This window comes from Stegodyphus dumicola, chromosome 9, assembly GCF_044657685.1.
Source record: "Stegodyphus dumicola isolate Sdum_Otavi_A_Nest chromosome 9, ASM4465768v1".
In the NCBI taxonomy this organism is placed as follows: domain Eukaryota; kingdom Metazoa; phylum Arthropoda; class Arachnida; order Araneae; family Eresidae; genus Stegodyphus; species Stegodyphus dumicola.
Window position 1 is genome coordinate 108,628,956 of NC_140776.1, and position 25,612 is coordinate 108,654,567.

The 25,612-nt window shown below is 30.5% G+C and overlaps 1 protein-coding gene across 2 annotated transcripts in view; it reads right to left on the minus strand.

Annotated features, from left to right (window-relative positions):
- Nucleotides 1-388: 388 nt before the first annotated feature.
- Nucleotides 389-25,612, minus strand: part of LOC118186825 (uncharacterized) — a 122,774-nt gene continuing 97,550 nt past the window's right edge. For both annotated transcript variants that reach the window (XM_035356985.2, XM_035356983.2), the window contains one exon: nt 389-7,182. In XM_035356985.2, coding sequence (XP_035212876.1) covers nt 7,105-7,182 — 78 coding nt within the window. In that variant the 3' untranslated portion in view covers nt 389-7,104. The remainder of the gene's footprint in view (nt 7,183-25,612) is intronic.

Sequence of the window (25,612 nt, forward strand, 5' to 3'; positions counted from 1 at the left end):
TAAAAGTCTATTAAAAACCAGGAGATCCAATGATTTACTGGGGGATTGGAAGACATAATGAAAAACTAGGATAGTTGACAGTATTCATTAATGAATTCAAAATACACATAAAAGCTTCAGTATGATTGTATCTTCAAAACAGAAATCAAAGATGTTTGCTGTTTGACTAAATTTAGCCACTCTAGAAAAGAATTCTTCTGATAATTTTTTCAATCCATTTGTCAATCTTAGTTTACTATTACATATGTAATTTTTGCTATTTTCATTTCTCTTACTTCGTATAAACGGTTTTAAAAAATATATTTTTATTTCCTATACAACAAGTATAAAACAAATTTTGTGAAGGACTATGATTATTAGAAAGAGAAGTAAAAATGACAATTGCATGTAACTTTGGTCAGCAGAAATTTATTTCACAAAATAAAAAATAAACAGGAAGCATTACAACATTTCCGTATAAATGACAATAGAAAAACAAATTGCACTGTGAAATGGGTTTTCAAACAAGAGTATGTTTTAGTGGTTTTAGTAAACATGAAAATAAATTATAAGCGATGGACTGGATAGAGGTATTTGAAACATATCCTGTGACGAAAAAGTAAATGCTTTTATAGATTCATTCCCTACAAAATACTAGGTACTGTTGTCAGTATAACATTTCCATGCATACACACAGCTTTCAAAACTTAGTAATTGAACACATGGTGTAAAACTCTTAATATCTTACAATCATTCTAGTACTTTCCCATTAACATTAGTACATGCAGACAAACACAAAAGAGAGGGCTTTCTCATTACATACCTAATTAAATGATATTTTAAACCAAGATTTAAAAAGAAAAAGTCTGCTGTAATTAATGAAGGGGAGGGAGTAAATTTACTGCTAAGGACTATTTCAATCATTAATGTTAATTAAATATTTTCAATCTGGAATGTCTTATAAAATTATTTCCTGCATTTAAATTGGTAAGTTTGCTTTATTAAGTAATACAAGGGATTACAATATTTTTGCTTCTTTACAAATGACAATACGCTATCTGCGTCTTATCTTGTATGGGTGCAAACTGGCAATTTTTCATGCTTGTGAATTAAGCATTTTTGTTATTTTATTTAAATGGGAAAGTACTATTATAAATTTTTTTAATATAGAAACATTTTTATGAGATTATTAAAAACAAACTATATAAATATAAGTGTTAATTTTTTCATCATAACAAAATCTGTCACATGCTTTTATATGCAAATTAAATTAGTTTCAAGAAAGCCCATATTTCAAGAATTACAAAAAAAATTTCATGTATATAAAATTAGATTCAAGTAAAATATTATAAATTTTTGCATTGTGTCTGTTAATTAAATTTCATAAATGCTAAATTACATAAATTTTTACACTGCATTAAACACATTTCAATATGCTTAATAAATAGTAAAAATTTTTACAATCTGTTCTCATTTTGGATTAAAAAAAATAACATACATATATATTAAACTGTTAAACTATTGTCAAGCCTTTTTTTTATTTATCAAATTTTTACATTATACAAGGTAAAAATGCTACAAGACACAGACAGGTGTACTGCAGTTAATACAGAAACCACATTGGGTAACAGACAAAAAGTATAGAATTAACAGAGCTTTAATGGCACTTTCTGGAAAACGCTATGCATATCTAAGCAAGAAGCTGGAATATTGTGGACTTAGTGGCATAGAATTCAGATTTAAAAAGCATAAATAACCTAAGAAATAACATGTGGCAGTCTTTTTTTTTTTAATATATACTACCTATCTTAAAAATACAATTTCAAATATTCACACAAGCATCACTGACAAACCCTTATATAACAAAGCATTCTTGCAGAAGAAAATGGAATAAATTCCTATACAACAGAATGTTGCTTTAACATGAGTATAAACAATTACCACATAAATGATTTTCATTTAAACTAATGTATTTCATTTATTATACATTATCCAATATGCATTTAAAAAATAATGTTCTTAAACATTTTTGAATCACCAAGAGATCTCAAATTTTGCTTCATGAAAAAAAATAAAATTTCTTTTTATTCTCATATGAAGGCTTTGAGATATTAGAGTTCTAAAGACTCAAAAACTAAAATCATCCCACCTTTAGCTAAGCAAATTTAAATACATTAATATTAAAAAGTGTACAGCTATATGCTTTTTGCAAGAAATAGTTATTAGCTACATATGTATAATCAATACAGAAAATAAGGCTGTTCATATATTTTTATTTGTAATTATTATTAACTGGGACAATAATTGGGATGTAACCATAAACATCAAAGGGCACTTAAAAAAAGAGAAAATTAAGAAAGACTATTATAATTAAAAAATATATGAATACAACCTGTATATCTCAGCAATTTTATCTGGAGGATAATTTGTGTAAATTAAATCAAGATTAAAAAAAAAAAAAAAAAAAAATGCAAAATAACAAAAGAATATCAATAGAAATGTTGAAATTTAAGTTTAAAGTTTATAAAAAAAGCAAAGCAGTATTTAGAAGAAGCTTTAACATCATAGCTTTTTGTTTCACATTGTACAATGCTTTAAAATTAAAAGTAGCTCCCAAATAATATAATGACATCTGTTGCTGTTGTCTTATGGACATTTTTATTTTCCACAAACAGTAGTGTTTTACATTGATGATTTGTGACAATTTTTCCACTGTTCAGCAATAAATAAAATTATGTTATACTGGTCAAAGTTACCAGATAGTGGATTGTAGCTTAGTTTATCCCCCCCCCCCAAATTGAATCTCTTAATTAGGAAAAGTGTAATTTTGGAAATGAAATGTTATTGTTTCAAATGCAAATTAACTAGGGTAAAAAAGGGGGAGGGGACACTGACCATTAAAGGGAAAAAGAAAGTTTTATTGTAGAGAAATTAGTAATTACAAAATTTATCCATGTTTAACCATATTCAACAATAAAATTAGTAAAATCAAAATACAATCAAATCTCAATAATGAATCTCTCAGCTTAAAAAAAAGGGGGGGTTAAGTTTGTTTATTGTGGAACAAAGAAGAAATTAATTTTGCAAACCATTAGTTTAAAAATAAAATTATCTGCAAAAAAAAAAAACAAGAGGAAAATTGAGTGCAGTAATCTTGGTTTTATAATAGATTTTTTATGAAAAATTTGATGGGTCATAATCCACATGTTAATTACTTTATTCAATTTTGCATTTGTATGTTTGTGTTAATGGAACTGCAAGCTGATTGGCCAAACGGCTTCTGACAATCAGAAGTCTGCAATTTCAGCATTTATGTATTTTTGTTCTAATGCGAACAGTATTTTCCTGTATATAGTGAATATATGACAGTTCTATGACCAACAATATCTATTTTGCTGCATTATGTAATTTTCAAGACCTAGCTGGCTAGTTATAATCTTGCTTTTCCTGTTTTTGTCCAAAAGATCATATGGACCAGTGCTGGACAAGCTTTCAGGACATCAGTTTCCCTGGCATTTCTAGTCAAGACAAATTTTACAGTGGCAAAGTGGCTCATTTCTTTTTCTCCCTTCAGATCAGTCTCACAAGGAAAAAAACTATCTTTCAGATTTCTCATATCTCAGGTCTTTTAATGGATCCTCTAAGGAACTAGTAAGAGAAAGGAAAATTATCTTCCACTGAAAAGCTAGTATATCAACAAAGCATCAAACAACGCAATAACGGCAATGAAAGCATGATGACGTAATATTTAAATATTGCTTTTATCCACAACAATATATACAACACTGTTAAATCATCCTTTAAAAGTAAACAGCTCAATTGAAAAAATGAGTCCCATATATAGTCATTAATCATTTTGGTCACATTCACTCGTATTAAAATACAAGAGTACTGCAAAAAGTGGTACAGTCAAAAGTCATTAATTCGGACACCCATAATCCAGAATGATCTATAACCCGGACCTCAAAGCTAAAAACTTTCTGCACATGCGCCGCGTTGACACATGCGCATAAGCAATTACGCGTGTGCGCAAGGCCTTTACGACTGCGCATATGTGTGTGCGCAAGCGCAGAATACGTTTTCGCGTGCGCGTTTTATGTATAATAGATGGTATAAGCTAAAATTATCTAATTATCTATTTCAGTTAATGTTGATAATTGCGTTTTCCCTTAATCTTCGAATTGGATCCGGCTTATTATTTTTTGCAGACTGTAAGAGCAATTTTATAAAAGTAAACTTGAACTTTCGATTATGTCAAATAGAATTTCCGATGCTGGAACTTCCAAAGGATCTACAAAATGAAAGTATGTTTCGATGTCCATCAAATAAAAAGAGGAATTGCTGCAAAAAATGGATAAAGACATGAAGAAGGTGAAAAAGAGGTTAGTGAAAACGAAAAAATTTCGATTGTCAAGTTAGTCGGTATTCTCGGCACAGCAATTAACGGGACTTGAACAGCGGAACTTTGTAACTGAACAAGAAATTATGTCTGTTTATAGAATTAAAGAGAAAGTATTATCACATAAAACGAAGCAACTTAAACAACTTACATTGAAAGAAATGTTTAATAAAGTAAACAAATAAATATTAAGCTTTTTTTTTTTTTTTTTTTTGTAAATTTTGATACCCTTTAGATCATAATTGTTCTTTATTTCATAAATTACGGTTTCATATTTTTAATTTTAGAATTTCTGCATGCCATCTTACGAGATTTAAACTGATGATCTATAATCCGGAAAAATCAATAATCCGGAATCGCCGAAGTCCCGATTAACGACTTTTGACTGTATTTAGTTTTCTTTGTTTCAAAGTGCATTTGGTACTTATTTACTGGTGCAACACCCTTGATGCATTTTTAGCAATTTTCTGCGGTAGAAAAAGAATGCTAACTTATAACTGAAAAAAAAAAAAAATATTATATACATAGAGATTTTACGTTTTAATTAAGCAAACACAAATAATGTTGCTAGTTAAAGCTGTTCCATGAATGGTTCCCAAAATTTAGCAACTTCTTTCAAGGCGGGTGTACTAATGTGTAACTACTGTGTATTCTTTATTTTGAACAGGGATTCAATTTGCATAACTACATAAATTTATTAGCCAGATTAATCTGCTTCCTTTTTAATAGTATTATTACAATTTTTTAACCGTTAAGCTGCAATTTTGAGTCATCTATTGATTTCACATTTGAGTTATTCAGTTTACTGTACATATTTAACAAGACCAACAAAAATTTAGATATCAAAGCATACATTTAACATTACGATTTAAGGAAAAAAAAAAATAATAATAATATTTTCTTTAACTGTGATAATTTTGAAACAACTCCACCCCAGTACCTGCAATTATTGTTCAAATTTCTTCATAGTGACTGATTGTGTTAATACTTAAATTTTCAATCTAAAAGTAAAATAAACTATTAAAATATTTCTTTTATTTCCTTATATATGTACAATTTATGTGGCTAGCATATTTCTATTGGATAATGCTGATACAGCAGAAAGCATAAATTTAACTGAATTACTTTATTTTTTAAATACAGATTATTTTTCACGCTATGAAATACATAGATTTACTGGGGTGGGTGGAAGAACAATTTTTGCAAAAAGAAGTGCATAGAAATCAAGAAGGTATAATAGAAGAAAGTGAAAATATATCACCAGTAAAAACAAATTTCTTTTCAATATTGTTCTGCAGTGAAGGAAAAAATTACCATTTTATATGTGGTTTATTTGAATAACAAAATCCTGAAGCTAGATGACATGATGCTGGTAACACTTTTTTTGAAATTTAGTAAAAAGTTAGAATTAAATATAGAAAAATATTTTAGACATTGTATATTATTATAAAGGTAAAATACTTAGTACGGAACACACCACTTCAAACAATTATACACTAGTCTATTATACTGAAGTATAAGGTTAATTTTACATTTCTAAAATTTGTTGAGAATTCACAATATGAAGAAAGTAGGTCTGAAACATTTCTAAAATCAAACAGCCTGCAATACTCAGAGGGGGAATCTATATTATAAAAGATAAAGCCTTTTTTGGGAAAAAATGGTTTTAAAATTTTTTAAAACACTTATACAATGGTTTTTTTTTCCACTTTTCTTCTTCTTTTTGGCACTACACAAACACAATTTAGAAGAAAACAAACGAATCACAAGGGAAAACAAGACAGTCACTACCAAATATTAACAATTACATCTGCACCCTTTCTAAAGCATTAATCTCATACTTAAAGAATTTACTTTACTGTTAGCTGCACTCGATCTTTGAAATAAATAAAAATGAAAGTAAATGCTAATAACTCTGTTACAATCGTAGCTACAAATATTCTACCTCCAACACACTACAAAAAATACCATACATTTTTTTTCATTACACAAAGACACAAATTATCTTAATAAAACAAATGGAGTAAAACATGAACTAAGAAAATAAAAACAGGCCAAGCTGCTCAAATTTGGCCAGTATCAAAAATCCAAACAAACTCTAAAACCTGTTGCAAAGTCATTTGAACCAAAAAGGACTGTTTGTTTTCTTGATGGTTATTTTCTTCATGTTTCTAAAATCATCGCTCTTAAAATTTTTCTCCACATATTCGGAACCCTCGTCTCAAAGCCTACAAAAGATCATAAAAGGTACTTGGGAAAATGTCAAACAATAAAAATGAAGATGCAAATACATATACTGTTTTTTCTTAAACAAGCAAACATGCATGCTTTTTCAAGAATCATGTGGCTGGGGAATTATTTTAGAAACAAGTTTAATTATAATACACTCAGATTTTGCTTACAGATCAACATAAATTTATCCATTTGTAACACATGAAATAAATTAATAACATTAACTAACATTGTCCATAGGTCATACAGAAAAACATTTACATATAAATATTCAAAATTTATCGAAATTTAAGAAAAAACTAAAGGGATATACAGAACTCAACATAATTTTATGCCACATATTCCCAGTTCAACTAATCTAACCAATAGTAATGAGTTCCCACTTTTTCCACTTCTAGCACTCAGATTAAAGCATTATAAAACTACATATTCTCCACTGTCAACCCTCAGATGCCTAAGCAAGGACAACTATATTGATGCAGAGCAGCAAACTGTCAGTGAGGATCCCAATGGCTGCTGTCGACCCAAACAGCGAAGCCTCTCTCCACCAGCTCTCTGTTAATAAACATATTCTGAAAGAAAAAATATTTTGTAATTAATAAAAATTAAATGTAAATGCATATCATATACAAGATAAAAATATGTAAAGCAAAATTTTAATTTTAAATTGCTGTAATCCCTTAACACTTTAATTTGGCTGTTTCTCCTTTATGTCTTAAAAACAGTAACTGCTTTTACATAATGCTGGTTATGCAGAACCTTTTGCAAACAGAAACTCAAATAACCTATATCCAAACCTTTAACTGCCAACAGGAAATTTGAAACCGCAGCATTTTTACTTCTTACATTTTCTTTTTAATGTTTCCCATGCTATACAAAAATTTGACTGACATGAATCCATTGGCCTCTATAATTCACAACAGCAGAGGTGATTGTGATCCCATTTAAAAAATCCTAAAATTCACCATGGATTAAACACCCACAGCAATTCAGAAAATTATTGTGATACTCATACATGCACACAAATTTTCAAATAACTTCATTAGCAATGTGAAATATATGAAAATAATTTTTTTCACTACATTACTTACATTTTCTTTTTTTAATACTTAAAATACTAAAAAAATAATTGCTACGTTTGGTTTGCTATTTTTGGGGGGAAAGGAGGGGAAAGAAATCGATTTTTTTTCCCCTTAACAGTTGGAAATTATTCACTATGATGAGAACGTTGGATGTAGACAATAATGAAATGAATTTTTCACTTAATCATTCAAATATTAAATTTGAAACTGCTAACCGGATGAGAATGGTTCAAAAGATGTTAAGAATTCTGCTAAGCTACTCAATATATTACTCCTAAAAACTTTATAAATAGAAATTTCAGAGGAATTTCCTACCCCAAGATTTCACATGTATTTTTGTTTAATGAGAATAACTATTTCACAGTTTGTACAGTATCTAGGTTATCAATGTTCAAGAATGCTCTAGCCTGTGCATTAACATCACTTATTTGGCTCTGTGTAAGTAAGTCAAAGTTTAAATAAAATGAGATCTTGAGATAAGATGCTACAGTCACATGTCCATATGGTGCTTTCCTTTACAATGAATGCTACTCATTATGTTTAGAATTGTCGACTGGATTAAGCTAGGCTCTCTTGGACTAACCCTAATTGCTTGATGCTCAATGTTGATCCCAGTTCCCATCATGGTTTCCTTTGTTTAGATTTTATATGATGCCATTTTAAAGCTTGAGAAATGACTACATCATTGAGAATGTACTGAATCATTGAAAAACATAAAGTAAGGGGAGGACTTCCACAAGTTTACATAAATTTGTTCTCTTCATTTGAACTTCATACAGTTGTTTTAAAGTCATAAAACTTATGAATGATACACTTTTTTAAAACAAAATTTGAGATAAATAACGAGTCTATATTAAACAAAGCGGAAAATTCAGGATTTGAGAAAGTAAAAAAAAAAAAAAATTTGGCTATACCTGGACTACAATTACACCAGTAATAAGAATGCGCTTCTCAATGATTGTTTTGTCCAGCAATATGCTAAATATTTTTATATCTATACACCAATATCTACAACATCAGCCATGATTGAAAGCATTTGTTCTTATCCCTGTCATCACATATTTTATAATCGGTCAAGATCATGCTTACCTCTTATACTATGTACGGATGCTCTAATGTAAAGTTCATTTACAAAATTAAAATAAGAGTGGTTATTTCCAGTTAAATCACAATGTTTGCATAATTAATTAACCATCCCTTTAAATGCTTAACTGTGTAACAAATTCGTTGCTATAAGTGAAAATAAATGAGATTTAATTCAGCATAATGTTTACAATAAAGTGATTTAAAGTTCCTGGACAGCTGTTTTTTTTATTTACTTCCATTTTCAATACAAATTAATAAACAGTCATTATCTCAATGAACAGCAAAACCACGCCTAATCATTTGTGCAACTGATTCACATACTTTTGATTCCTGGGTTTTGAGCTGTGGGTTTCAATGAAAGAATTAAATTGCAATTCAAAATTTAATAAATGTGCTATAGAGTTTAAATTTACATCAGAGCTTCAGTTTTGTCATTTTGAGAAATAAAATATTGATCAAAGAATAAAAATGTACATTATTTTGATATTTTCATTTAATCCTATATTTGTGTTAATATTATGTTTAATGTTTTCATCACCATGAAAACATTTATTAATTCATTAATGACGTTTAAAAATGTATTACAGTCAAAAGTCGTTAATTCGGACACCCATAATCCAGAATGATCTATAATCCGGACCTCAAAGCTAAAAACTTTCTGCGCATGCGCCGCATTGACACATGCGCATAAGCAATTACGCGTGTGCATAAGGCCTTTACGACTGCGCATATGCGTGCGCGCAAGCACAGAATACGTTTTCGCGTGCGCGTTTTATGTATAATAGATGGTATAAGCTAAAATTATCTAATTATCTATTTCAGTTAATGTTGATAATTGCGTTTTTCCTTAATCTTCGAATTGGATCCGGCTTATTATTTTTTGCAGACTGTAAGAGCAATTTTATAAAAGTAAACTTGAACTTTCGACTATGTCAAACAGAATTTCCGATGCTGGAACTCCCAAAGGATCTACAAAATGAAAGTATGTTTCGATGTCCAACAAACAAAAAGTGGAATTGCTGCAAAAAATGGATAAAGACATGAAGAAGGTGAAAAAGAGGTTAGTGAAAACGAAAAAATTTCGATTGTCAAGTTAGTCGGTATTCTCGGCACAGCAATTAACGGGACTTGAACAGCGGAACTTTGTAACTGAACAAGAAATTATGTCTGTTTATAGAATTAAAGAGAAAGTATGATCACATAAAACGAAGCAACTTAAACAACTTACATTGAAAGAAATGTTTAATAAAGTAAACAAATAAATATTAAGCTTTTTTGTAAATTTTGATACCCTTTAGATCATAATTGTTCTTTATTTCATAAATTACGGTTTCATATTTTTAATTTTAGAATTTCTGCATGCCATATTATGAGATTTAAACTGATGATCTATAATCCGGAAAACTCGATAAACCGGAATCGCCGAAGTCCCGACGAGTCCGAATTAACGACTTTTGACTGTATCATTAATTATGAATGCTTACTAGCATCCAAAGCTTCTAAAATATAAGAAACATCTGAAATCATTTCTTTAGGTTAAAAAAAAAAATATGCACCCTGTTTTTGATCCTATTAAAGATCTACCTCTTGATAAACGGCTAATATTTTGGGAAAAATATTGCAGTGAAAATATGTTTCTGAAAAAGAGAAATTAAGTACTTCCCCAAATTTTTTAAAGGGCGAAGCCTTATCCTTCTATATCCACAAATGGATTGAAATTTAAGATTGGAATCTTCTACAAGAAAAATATTTAACATATTTCTCTAACTTAGAAAACATTTTGTTTGAGAATTTTTAGTTACATATAACAAATTGAAAGATATTCATAAGTATTTCAAATGAAAATTAAAATTATGTTCTGCATTATGTTTACATACACTATTTGCTACAACTTCCAGCTCATATCAATAAAAGAAAAACATAAGGCACTAAATTTACTGTTAAGCAGAATGTTTCACCCTGCTTATATAGTCAAAAGTCATTAATCCCAACTTGTCGGGACTTCAGCGATTCCGGATTATCGATTTTTCCGGATTATAGATCATCAGTTTAAATCTGGTAAGATGGCATGCAGAAATTATAAAATTAAAAATATGAAACCGTAATTTATGAAAAAAAGAACAATTATGATCTAAAGGGTATCAAAATTTACAAAAAAAAAAAAAAAAAAGCTTAATATATATTTGTTTACTTTATTAAACATTTCTTTCAATGTAAGTTGTTTAAGTTGCTTCGTTTTATGTGATAATACTTTCTCTTTAATTCTATAAACAGACATAATTTCTTGTTCAGTTACAAAGTTCCGCTTTTCAAGTAATATATTTGCTGTGTCAAGAATACCGACTAATTTGTCAATCGAAATTTTTTCGTTTTCAATAACCTCTGTGTCACTTTCTTCACTATCCGAAGCGAATTATAATGACAAGGAATTTGATTTAAATCATATCAAAGGCAGAGTACATCAAGATGAAACACTACATTTAGTAAGGAATTATAAGCCGAATAAAATAAAAACATCTGCCCCGAAGATAAAGATAGTGCTGACAGATGAACTTCCAATTCATTGCGCGCTGCGGCATTCATTAACTGAATTAGATAATTTTAGCTTAGCTTATACCGTCCGTTATACATTAAACGCGCATGTGTAATCGTATTATGCGCATACGCACATGCATATTCGCAGCCGTAAAGGTCTTACGCGCATGCGTCACGTTGACGCATGTGCAGAAAGTTTGTAGCTTTGAGGTCCGGATAATAGATCATTTCGGATTATGGGTGTCCGAATTAACGACTTTTGACTGTATTTTAATTATCCATGGCATAATACTGCATCTTATTTGCCTCAAAATTAAATCTATAGAAATATGCATCCACCATCATTCACAATATCCAGCATTAAAATAAGTCACCAGCAGCCCATCAAAATAATAAAAAAATTTAAAAAAAAAAAAAAAAAAAAAAACACCAAAATGACAATTTAAATATTAAAAGCACTAACTTTCTTGCTTTTATAGATACAAACAGTGAGGTTAATATAATTTCTGAGAGTAGTTTAAATTGTATTGATAATTTTGAAATTCCGAAAAATTAAACTTGACAAATTTATCGTCTGAATCAAGAAGTCAAAAACTGGACTGGAGTTAAGATGTGGTATTTTATGCTGTAAATTCTCATTTAAATTATTCATAGTCTTCAGATTTGTTTAAATTGCATATAAGTTTTTACAGTTTTGAGGTATATCAGTTTAAGAGATAATAAATAAAGGTCTTCCACTGAATATTTCTTTTAAGATTAATTTCTAGTAAAAATGCTGAAGAAAAGAACGAGTATAAAAATTCTTGTGTATATAACCAGCTGCAAAAATTATTAGATGATTATAGTCATATATTCACATAAAGCAAATATGACAAGGGTTGTATTAATACTGAACCTCCAAAAATAATATTAATTTCAGAACTTCTTAAAAGCTTACAGACAATACAGAGCAAGCATTCCTAAGGATAACAAATAAATTTGCAACTAGGTCTATAAAAGTGATAGAAATGCAAAAACTAGATTATTTACTAGAAGCTTAACAAAATTATTAAAACATTCAGAGCTCACACTTTGAATAGCTGCAGTACTAAACCTATTAATAAATGTATAACTGTTTTCAATATAGATTTTGTATCTGGTTATTGGTATACAAAATCAAGATGAAAAAAATACTGAAAAATTCAAATTCCCAACATATTTTGGTCATTATGAAATCATCAGTTACACTTTGGCTAGATATATAAACATCAAATTCAATTTCCTTTAAACTATTTTGAAGCTGATATAGTATTCTCTTAAAATTTTGAAGAACATTTAGTTATCATAAAATAATAATTGACATGTGAATAATAAAATATGAAACTAAAATATTCCAAATGCTACTTGCTAAGCATAAGATAAAAATTTCCTAGGATATGAAGTTCAAGTTGGAAAATATCAACCTGATAATGAAAAGATTGAAGTTATTAAAAAATCACAACTCCCTAAAAACGCAAAAGTACTACAAAGATTTCTTGGACATATTAATGCATATCATAAATTTATTTCAAATTAAAATTTGCGAAAATCAGAGCACTTTTAACAAATATGCTTAAAAAAGAAACTCATTACTATTGAACACTTGAATGTCAAATAGCTTTTCAAAATTTAAAGGATGCTTTTAATTTCTACTCCCATTTTAACATCAACTAATTCAAATTACCCCCGTTATGAAGTTAAAGAGGCTGTTGATAGAGTATTCAAACAAAAACACCCAGATGATACAGTACATCCTATAGTTTTCAATTATTGTAAATTAAGATCATATGAAAGAATAATGCATACTGAAGTAGAATGTCTAACAATTATAGATGTTGTTGATAAATTTTATTACTACTAGCATGGAAGTCTTTTTACTGTACATGCTGATCATACTGCTTTAGTTTTATTAAAAATATTCATTTGTTTGTAGCTTATACCATTTAATGGATCACATTAGATCAGGTCCATGAAATCGTGGATTTCAAAACCCCGAAGAACAACTCCAGGACAGGAGAGGAGAGGAGTTGGCTCCTCAGACAACCAATGCACAAGATATGGGCAGGAGCCAATTTCCATTTCGAGCAAAAGGGATAGATTTTAAAGCCTGACACAAAATGTAGAGTGTGCAGCCTAGCTAGTTCAAATTTATCTCTGCCTATTTATCTCTTGCCTCTGTTGGGCAGGGCCAGGACAGTTACCACACATTCATGTGTGGGAGCCTTTCTCCAAAAGGTGTTGTTTTCTAACTTGACCTGCAAAATAAGTTCTGAGAAAGAAAGATGGACACGATCAGGAGAATCCTCAAGGCTGCCTTCCTTGGCCAGTCCATCTGCTATCTCTTTACCACAAAAACCTCAACACGTAAAAGCATCCATTGAAACAACATCTTATTATGCAAGCATCTCAAGCAACCTAAATGCTGGACTATATGCTGGAAAATTTTGTAAATTAACGCTGATTTTTGTTGTTTGACTTCTGAATTAGTATTTATTCGGCGTGTTATTGTGTCTTAATGCTGGACTATATTCAAAGTATTTCTGTATTCGTCCACGTTTCCACCACTCAGCCAAGTGCTGTATAGAACTTCAACTATCGCTCAGGATTCAGATGTCAGTATTGACTCCCTCACTGATAATAACTTAAGGCTTTCTCAATAGCAATGAGTTCTGCATGAAAAACAGAGCAGTAGCCCAGATTTCTCCTAGAAATCTTAATTCATTTTTGCTTGATAAATATTCTGCTACCCGAAGCACTGCCCTCACCCCTGCTAACGTCAGCTTTAATCTGTAATGCATCACCGAGGATCTTGTGAATAGCCTAGCTTAAGTAATAAATTTTATATTTTAAGTTTGTAACATAACACATTCTATAAATAGATCATTTCACTTGTCATTAAAATTATCTATATATGATTTTGATATTAATTATAAGAAATGTTCCACTAATATTGAAGCTGATATGTTAAAACTTAACCCTATTTGCCAACATCTATGAGTAGAAACTGATTATTATTAAAAGAAATTGAAGATTATGAAAATTTTCATTGTGTTTATAAGTACTGAATTTGATTTCACTGATACATTTTTAATGCTAAATTTACTGTCATCTTAATATTACTGGGCAAGAATAGTCCAAGACGTTAGAAATTTTTGTTAACTTTGTGAAGTACATCAGTTTAACCATTTGAATTGTTGCCCTTTGATAGTGTGGATGGATTAAATTATTAAAATTCTGTTTAAACATACATTGATGCTATTATTGATAATACTAATTATTATATAAGGAAATTTTCTTCTAGAAGTGTAACTAATGGTATTTACATAAATTATTTAATTTTTTTTTTTTCTTTCTCATTCAGGTTCCAAAGAAATTTTAAGTAATATATAAATGTTCCATATACTTCTTCAAAATTTAAACATTTTTTTTTTGAAAAATCACATTTTACAATTATTAACTACTGATAAGACTACAATCCGGACCTGAAAGCTAAAAACTTTCTGCTCATGCGCCGCGTTGGCACATGCACACAGGCATTTTATGCGTGTGAGCAAGTGCAGAATACGTTTCCGCCTGCGCGTTTAATTTATAACGGACGTTGTAAGCTAAAATTATCTAATTATCTATTTCAGTTAATGTTAATGATTGCGTTGTTCCTTAATCTTCAAATTGAATCCCGCTTATTATTTTTAGCAGACTGTAAGAGCAATTTTATAAAAGTAAACTCGAACTTTCGATTATGTCAAATAGAATTTCCGATGCTGGAACTTCCAAAGGATCTACAAAACAAAAGTATGTTTCGATGTCCAACAAACAAAAAGTGGAATTGCTGCAAAAAATGGATAAAGATATGAAGAATGTGACAGAGAGGTTAGTGAAAATGAAAAAATTTCGATTGACAAGTTAGTCGGTATTCTCGGCACAGCAATTAACGGGACTTGAACAGCGGAACTTTGTAACTGAACAAGAAATTATGTCTGTTTATAGAATTAAAGAGAAAGTATTATCACATAAAATGAAGCAACTTAAACAACTTACATTGAAGGAAATGTTTAATAAAGTAAACAAATAAATATTAAGCTTTTTTTTTTTTTTTTTTTTTTTTTTTGTAAATTTTGATACCCTTTAGATCATAATTGTTCTTTATTTCATAAATTACGGTTTCATATTTTTAATTTTAGAATTTCTGCATGCCATCTTACGAGATTTAAACTGATGATCTATAATCCGGAATCGGCGAAGTCCCGACAAGTCCGGATTAACGACTTTTGACTGTATACGTTACTAACTGAATGTTACTATTTTTTGGACAAAAGGAAAAATTATCGGTTAGAAGAGACTTAAAAGGCTATTAGAAATTAAAATGTGTCTTACATATGCAGGGTATAGTTTCCAACCTCAAAATATGAAAAACAGATTCACCCCCCAAAAAAGGAGATTTTCATGCTACACAGCAGCAACATTTAAAAAAAAAACTCAAAATTGATTAAAATTCACTTTATAATGCATAATTCAGTTTATTAAACTATTTATATTATGATTCTGAAGTAAACTACTTTAATTACATATTCTAACTTTTATGTCTCTTGACTAATTTCATTTTGTAATTTTCTCACACCTTTATACCGAGAAAAATGAGTACAGAAGGAGAGCTTCAGTTTATCAGTTATGGGGTTTCAGACTGTAGTAGACCAACTGCAGAACACTTGTATGTGAAATGATATCATATGAGGCTTACACCCAAGCATAATTTCTTTGTAAGGCTGCACTGAAAGTTAGCTTAAACATGTTCCATTCAAAGAGCTGCCACGAATCAGGCACGATCAGCAAGGACTCGGGATACTGAAGAGAATGTGCTTACAGGGGACTCCAAGTTTCAGTATGTGTAGTTAGGGTCTGTCATTCCATCATCAGAAAAAACTAAATGCATCTGTATCACATGCAGCATATGCAGGCACTTCAACTGGACAATTATGCACCTCGTATTGCTTTTGCACAATGGTATCTTGAAAAGTGTGCCACAAATCCTCATTTTTGCTGCTAATGTGTTGCTCACCAATGAGGCATCCTTCACAAGGGAAGGAATATTCAATGCACATGACGTCCACCTTGGGGCAGTAGAGATCTCTCATGCTAAATGATGTGCAACGCAGTCAGTTTTGTGTTAATATTTGGGATGGCATTTGCAGGGTCACCTCATCAGACCTTACTTGTTGCCTTTTTGTCTAACCAGTTGTAACTACTTGATATTTTTTCCGCAAGTCATGACACAACTTTTAGATGATGAACAGATTTCTGCATCGATGTGACAGACAATGTGATTCCAGCACGATGGGAGGCCTCTGTCCATTTCAGCCCTAATGTGCGTACCACATTTGGCCAACAGTGGATCGGATGTAGTGGCCCAGTGCCTTGGCCTGCTTGATCACTGGACCAATCATGTCTTCAATTTCTTTTTACAGGGCCATATGAAGACTTTGGTTTATAACACCCCTGTTGACAATGCCAAGGAGCTGGCTGCATGAATCGCAGTAGTTGCCAGAGAAATTCAAATTATGCATGGAATACTCCACAGTATTTTGAATTCCATGCCATGGAGCGTGCTCTGAAGTTGGCGGATGAAACTTCGAACAATAGCTTTGCCTCCTGTTAATTTTCTCATGTAAATTTAGTATTAAAATGAATATTAACTTAACTGGCAATTTTTAATATCTGATGTTGCTGTGTATGTCAGTGACTCAGAAAGGTATTTATTTGCATATGATTCCAAATCACCGGGGTGTACACAACTCCTGCCATAAGTTTTGAAATGTGATACTGAGAAACCCTGTATATGGTGTAAATAAAACAGCATGGATGGCACAAGCGTTAATGAATGATTGGTTTGAAAATCATTTCATACCTGAGGTTGAGCAACATGTAAATTCAGTTAGTTTACCTAATGACGCAAAAATTATCCTGATTGTAGACAACTGTTTGGCTCATACAGTACAAAGTCCAAAATCCAGACATCCATTATCCGGAATGATCTAAAATTCAGACCTCAAAACCATCAACAACGCTTTTCTCGTAGGCTTTACGCATGAACATTTGATTCCCCCTTCCAAGGCATAATAAAACATCTAGAGAGTCCCAATTCTTAATTTTACTTTGACACTCAATAAAATACCTCATTATAGAAGAAACAATCATTTTAGCATAAATTTGTAGGATCAGTAATTTGGTTTTGTTGCTGCGTATCTCCTTGGCACGCATCTCAAAACGAAACATTCCACATAGGTATATCATTGATCCGACTCCAACCTAGCGAATCATTATTTATTATACTTTTCTTTCATGACTGCATGTTTATCAAAAACATGACAACTTGAATAATGACTCATATAGCTATGCCTAAACAAATTTTTTATGTTAATATTTGAATAATAAAGGAATATGGCAATGCATTAAAAAATGTCGACAGAAAATTTAGCAAAAATTTCTTTCCATATGGTAAAAATAGATTTTGTTGATGATACTCATAGACATAAAGATTACATTTAGGGCTATTTGAATTAAGAATAACTGATTTGTTATTCACATAAACCCAGAACCAGAGTCAGAGCTCGTATGGCAGACGAAAAATTTAGGACTTACAGAGACTGCATCAGGTGGTAAGATATCTAGCGCCGGCCCTCAATAAAGCTTAAATATATGGTGGGAATTTATTTATTTAGAACTCTGATAAGCCTTAAGCATGTGAAAGAAATAGACATAAGTATAATAAATAACTAAACTCATAAAATTTAGGCTTAATTGTCTCACTGTGTGATAAGAAGCAAGATAAAATTTAACGGAACAACTTGTCGTTAGTCGCCAAGCTCATGATGCCTAGCCAAATATGTATAGTGAAGGATAGCTAAATTTGATGATGATAGCCACTAATTTTAATGGTTTTCGGATATCGCAAAACAAAGATGAAATTTTCCAATTAACAGATTTTGTAAAGAAATGTGGAGAAGCGGTAATGAATGATGATATGAAATAAGTTTTTCATTGTGATGACAATGCTTCTCAATCATCAATCAATTAATGATTGGCGAAATCTGTAGTATGGTTCTAGTTCCAAAAAATACTGCTACCGATAATGAAGAAAGTGACAGAGAAGTTACAGAAAATGAAAAAATTTTGATTGAAAAGTTAGTTGGAATTCTCAAAACAGCAGTTACAGGACTTCAACAATGTAAATCAACAAGAGATTATGTCTGTCTACAGAATTAAAGAGAATGTATTAGCACAAAAAAAAACGAAGCAACTTAAACCACTTACATTATTACTCGAGGAGTCTAGATTTCGGACTTTGTACTGTACTTCAATTACAATTTTAGTGAAAGATAATAAACTCATATTATTCTTTCCTCCAAACTGTACATCCATCACTTAGTGTATGGATATCGTAATAGCATGCAAGCTGAAATGCAAATATGAAGTAGCATTTCTAAAATGCATGTTAAATTTTTTGATAAATGACAAGACTGTTCAAGAATTTTTGAAATAGTTTAGCAAAATCTGTGTGGAGCATCGTAAGATCATGGGACGATACCTTTTGCTCTTTATACCATGTTTATTTTACACTGGTTGCATTCTCTTTCTCCATGCCTAGGCATGTTGAATGATGCATACTTGCTATTCCACTTCAATAATGGGTTTTTCTTTGGGTCTGTAACTTCTTCATTACACCTCTCTCCATGAAATTCTAATGAATCTCGTACATTATATGGAACAGTATCTTTCAGTATGTTATTATCTGCATCTTCAACATTAGAATAATTATCAGTTGTATCTGGTGGTAAGTCAACTATGCCAATAGCACTATCATGGTCTTCAACAGCTGTCAAATCAAGATCATCATTCCAATATTCTTCAGATTTTCTCAGCATTTAAAATTTGTTGACTCAAGACTTCAAGATTATGCAAATTATGTAAATCAAAAAATATTTATGAGAATACAAATTATAATAGTAAAGTTATTTATGAAAATCCAACCAAGCTGCTCTCATGTAACTGAAAGAAGATCTCCAGATTAAATAACTTCTAAGCCCACAGTTCATAACTACCAAGCCCTAAAAAATATATGAGGTAGCAACAGATAACTAGAATGAAAACAGAAGTCCTATTTGTAGTGTAATTAGTAAATCATTTTATACTAGAATAGCTGTGAGCCCCAAATGGGGATTATTGTATTTTGCAGGTGGTCAAATTGTAAGTAAATAATTTGCTCAATTTTAATACTCTGTTATTCGGAACACATATGAACATAACTGTCTATACCAAAAATATATTTCATTTCAATATCAATTATCAGATATTCACTTAGCAAATACGCAGATGTGAAAAAGCTTCACTTACAAGCAAACTTGAAATAAATGCTTACATGCATATTTTTTAAAATTAAACTAAGAAATTTCACTGTATGCATTAAGTTCAGAGAATAATTAAACATATAATTTTAAAAATAAATGAAAAATCAGGAATTAGGTGGGGAGTAACATTAAAAACATTCTTGATCCCCAAATTCGGATAAGGGCAGGGATTGGGTTAAGTGATTAAAAAAAACTTTTGGAGTTTGAAATCATAAACTATATTTGGAAATGGGAGAAATAACATTTAACATACTTGTTCCGGTGCACCGGAACAGAACAACTCAACCTGACTCTTTTGCTTTTGGAACTATGCCAAAGAACATTGAATTCAGTTGAACAGTCAGACTCAGATGAACGCATAAGCAAGGCAGCTGGAATGCTGTCTATTCTTCACTATTTTTGTTCTGTTCTTGTACTGTAAGTTTTATATGTCATTTTCTTGTTTATACTTGTATTGTGCAATTATTTAATATAAGTTTTGTGTTTAAAAACGAGGAGTTAATTCACATTACATTGCAACATAATATTTTGGAAGCACCGGCGAGATTAAAGGAACTTTGACTTCGGTTTCGTCAACACTGCAACATTGCATTCGGTACAGTACTGGATATTACTGGATACTTTTAGCATCGAACTTCATTTAAAGGCCAAGCAAGATAAGTTTTTTTTTTTTTTTTTTTTACAAGTTTGACTTTGGTTTTCCTCATTGCACCATTTCGTCATAATGGAAGACAAGGTTAAGATTGCAAAAGGTAGAGCAAAAGCTGCTCTTACCAGTATTTCAAATTTCATTAATGATGATAAGCAGTTATTCGAAAAACACAATTTAATGAATAAACTTCAAAAAATTGAAAGCGTTTATCCTGATTTTGACAAGGCAGACGCAGAACTTCCGCTGGAAAATTCTGAAATGGAAGAATTTGAGAAAAAATATGAAACCAAAGCCAAACTACAACAAGAACTTGAGAAATTAAATGTTACTGTTAATATGCAAGTGACTAATGTTAATGAACGTCAAATACCAGGTTATAGTACTACAAATACTGCTAATAATTTTAAATTGCCGAGAATAAATATCCAATCCTTCAATGGTAATTATAGAAACTGGATGTCTTTCAAGGACTTATATGTATCATTAGTGCATAACAATGAAAATTTAAGCAACATTAAAAAATTTCAATATCTAAAGGGTTTATTAACTGATGAACCAGCTTCTATTATTAAACACATTCCCATTTCAGAAAATAGTTGTATGGAAGCTTGGGGAAAATTATTATCTAGGTATGGAACAATCTTGTGTAATTAATGCAAACTCAATTAATTTGCGAAAAATTGCCAATACATCTGACGAGATCATCAGAGGTTTAAAATCTATTGATTCCAAAGCTAATGAAAAGGATGACTGGCTTATTTATATTTTATTACAGAAGGTTGACAACGAAACATGTAAGCAATGGTCTGAGTTTTCAGCAAAAGTGGAATTTCCTACTTTTGAAATGTTTATTAAATTTATAGATGTTACTCTTTAGAAATTTTCCACGAAAATGAAAGGAAAAAAACTCAATCTAGTGTTAAAAGATTTTCTGTTAACAAAAGTATCAAATGTACTATGTGTAAATCAGATCATTTTCTTTTCAAATGCCCTAAATTTAAAGCACTAACTGTTACAGAAAGAAATCAATTTGATAGGAAAAATGATCTTTGTTTAAATTGTTTGTCTAGTCAGCACAAAAAATTTGAATGTATGTCTCCACATCGTTGTTATTATTGCCAGTTATTGCATCATAGTGAAAATCAGTTAAAAAGTTATTCCACATCTGCGTCTCTTTCTGAGAGCAATTTTCAGTCAGAACAGCAAAGAAAGAATCTAACCGCGAATGAAATACCAGACATTACGTCTACGAATGAAAACAAAAACGGAACTGTAATTCAAAATAATAACGTTCAAACAACTTTTGGCTTATTGCCAACTGCGTATGTAAATGTAATTGATTCAATGGGTCAAAAACGTAATATTAGAATGCTCTGTGATAGTGGTTCCAAATCAACACTATTATCTGAATCTTGTATTAATTTATTGGGATTTAAAAGAAAAAATGCACGTTTTCCTGTCAAGGGTTTAGCTGAGTCAGAAGTCGCAGTTACAAAAGGTTGCGTTGAAATCGAGTTGATGTCAATCCATGATACATCAGTGAGAATGCCAATTAAGGCATTTGTATTAGATAAACTAACTGCTGCGCTTCCAAGCCAAAAAATAAATGAGAAAGACATTTTGCATTTGAAAAATGTAAAGTTAGCTGATCCATATTTTCATATTCCGGATAAGATAGATATTATTCTAGGATCTGACTACTTGTTTTCTATTTTACTTCCTGGACAAATAACTAGTTCTGAAAGTAATTTAATTGCTCAAAACTCAATTTTTGGTTTCCTCATATCCGGAAAACTACCGGAATCTCAAACGAAATCAAATTCACTTTCAAACTTGCATATTTATGAAATAAATATTGATAGCGAATTGAAAATGTTTTGGGAGTCAGAAGAAGTACCAAATTCAAGTGACACTGTGTTCTCACCTGAAGAACAATTTGTTGAAACACATTTTCAGGAAAATTACTCAATTAATTCTGATAGTCATTTTGTGGTGAAGTTGCCATTTTTAAAATCTAAATCTGAATTAGGTAATTTAAAACCAGCTGCACTTTCTTGATTATATGCTATGGAACGTAAATTTAAGGAAAACTCGGAATTTGAAAACCAATACAAGGATTTTATGCATGAATATGAAAATTTAGGTCATATGGAATTGGTCACACAAAACTGTTTAAATAGATTTCAGAATGAGCAATACTTCCTTCCCCATCATGCAGTGATCAAGCCATCTAGTACAACTACTAAATTAAGAGTCGTTTTCGATGCTTCATGTAAAACTTCCAACGGTAAATCATTGAATTCAATCTTGGGTGTTGGTCCTAAATTGCAACGAGACATTTTCGAAATTTTACTTAATTTTCGATTTCCGGAAATAGTCTTTTCAGCAGACATAGAGAAAATGTACCGTCAAGTTTTAGTGTCCGATGAGGATCGGAACTACCAACAAATTCTTTGGAGGTTTAATCCTAATGAAGAAATGCTCACATACAAGTTAAACACCGTAACATATGGTTTAGCTCCAGTTTCTTTCCTAGCCACTAGTTGCATTAAGCAAATTGGCCTAGATTATTCACAAAATATTGCTGTTTCTGATAAACATGAATTAATTAACATAATGATTAATAAGTTTGAGAATAAAATAAACTTTATACAATTTATCAAGTAGGATGAAATATTTTACACTTATAATAGTTGGACATATTTGAAAGATGACATTTACTTATGTTTTACTAATAGTTAGCTTTATGTTGATTTTTTTATCTCATTTTGTTACATACTTAGTCAGTCTATAGGTTTAGTAAATAGCAGGTACATTTTACATCAAACGGTTAAAATGAGAAGTAAGATCATAATCAGCATGATTCATAACAAAAGACTGAATGTTGTCACCGCTGTTGCTTGTCTAGAGAGAGACATGCTCATTAGAACAAACCTGAAAGGTCTGATGTAGACACAGTTGGCAAGTGTTGAAACTTAGTCAGGCTTTGTTTGATGCAGTTAGTGTCATAGCTTTGTGTAGAGTTCCAAGGGATTGTAGCCCAGTTAATATACTTTAATGTTCCAATAAGCGATTAAAGTACCGCAGATGATAAGTTGTTTTGTATTCGCTAGATGCTAAGAATGATGCAAAGAATAAGTTTTACTTGAATTTTTAAATTTTTGTGTTTTATCTTGTGACCACAGTAAGTGTTAATGAAAGGCAATAACTCGCTTTAATGTGTAGAGATAACTTTTAAGGGTAAGCAGTTAGTTATAAATAATTAAATTAGGTAATTAGATAACCTTAGTCATTATGGATTTACATGGCCACTATTAAATTTTATGTTTTAACAATATTTGTTAAAAAGCATATTAAAATCAAAATCTAATAAAATTTCACAGTTTAAAATACATGTAATTTATGACATTGATTCTTAAACGATATTAGGATACACATTAAAAGCTACAAAACATATGTTTTGTAACAACACTCAAAATATTTATCCTTCATTTTAATTTGAAGCCTTTCCACACATTTTCGCTAGTTTATATTGATTTCCTTCTCTTTAATGATCTTTTCTAACAATTAGAGAGTTGTCTCAATGCTAGTTTCTGCATGCTTATCTCCTAACTTGTCAACCTCTCCACAAGGTACCTATGAGGGTTTACTTGATCTGGTAAAAGTTAAATAGTCCCAAACCCCCAACTGAATCATAAACTGAAAGGCTGAAATTATAAACAATTGGGTAAGTTACATAATAATAACTGCACATATCTTTGAGGAGTAATTTTCTTTATGTATTCAGTTTCTTTCTTCAACACAGTTCCTTTTCATTTTAGAATTTTTGGATCTAATTATTTCTGTTATTCTAAAAAACACTAAATCCATTTAGAATGTATAGAAAAAGTGGCTAATTCTATTTCTTTAGTAATATGAACATTCAGAAGAAATATGAAATATATTTGCTAAAGCCCGGTTACAAAGCTGGTGTGGCAGAATTTTTAGAATTTAGTGACACACCGAACAACAAAATCTATAAATAGCAAAGCGTTTAGAATTTAGGATCCACAGAGATTGTATCAGGTGGGAAAATGCCTAGTGCCAGCTCTGTGTATGATGCATTAAGGCATATTAGATGAATCTTTTAAATTAAGTTTTCAATTTCTTTATTAATAAAAAAATCTCTTTCTATAATAGCTGCCCAGTGATAAGATTAGAAGCATTTTTGATATTTTTGATGCTTGTGTCTAATGAAAGGTAGAGAAAATAAAGGGAAGATAAACATGTTAAGAAAAAGATTCTAGTATCAGGAGTAAAACATTTAAATATTATGTTTTCATTGTTCTTCCAGACGTTCTCCAAAAGGTAAGAAATTCATCCCAAACTTTCTGTAAAATACATCCATTACGTGTCGATATCATGGAGACATTTTTCATTTTGTCACATATTTCTCAAATCTTCTAGGATCGTGGGTCTAAAAATCTTGACTTCAAACCCTTCTAAACTTTGCTAGCTGCAATGTCTAAAATACTAAAGAAAAATTATCCCTACCAATTCTGTAACAGCAAAAAGTCAGAAATATTTTGAAAAAAAAAGAAGGAGGGAAAAAGTGTAAAATTAATTTTATAGAGAAAACTGATGCACATTCTGAGAATTTTGAATATTCCGAGACAATTGCATGAGAAAAATGCTTACTATGAAAAAATTAAAAAGAAGACATTTTTAATTAATTGCATAGCTAATTTTGTTCTTGCTAAGAGCAGTTTCGTAAATTATGCTTTATAGCAATATGCCTTATTTATCAGATTCATAATATTGTATAAGTTGCCAAAATGAAACTTTATAATATGACAGCAAAAAATAGAATGTTTTATTTTAATGCTGTTTTTTATATATAATTTCAATATATTACCATTATTTTAATGAAATTTATCAATGTTATGATGCTTTAAAAAAACTGGTCGAAAAATTGTCAGATCTTGGAATTAAAAATTTTCTATAGAAACTGATCCTAAAATCGCCAAAATGTTGACAAGATGCCAAATTTAGAGCTGTTTAATAAAAAGAATTCACATCTCCAAAAGCGAAAAGTTGTTTAAGTGTTCTTTATTAGAAAAAAGGAATTTCGAAATGCTTATGTTTCACTTCTTGCTTAGAAACTCGAGTATCCCATCATTTTTATTAGAAATAGAAACAAATTATAACCCATGAACCCATTCAAAAGATAACCATATATGTCAGTGAA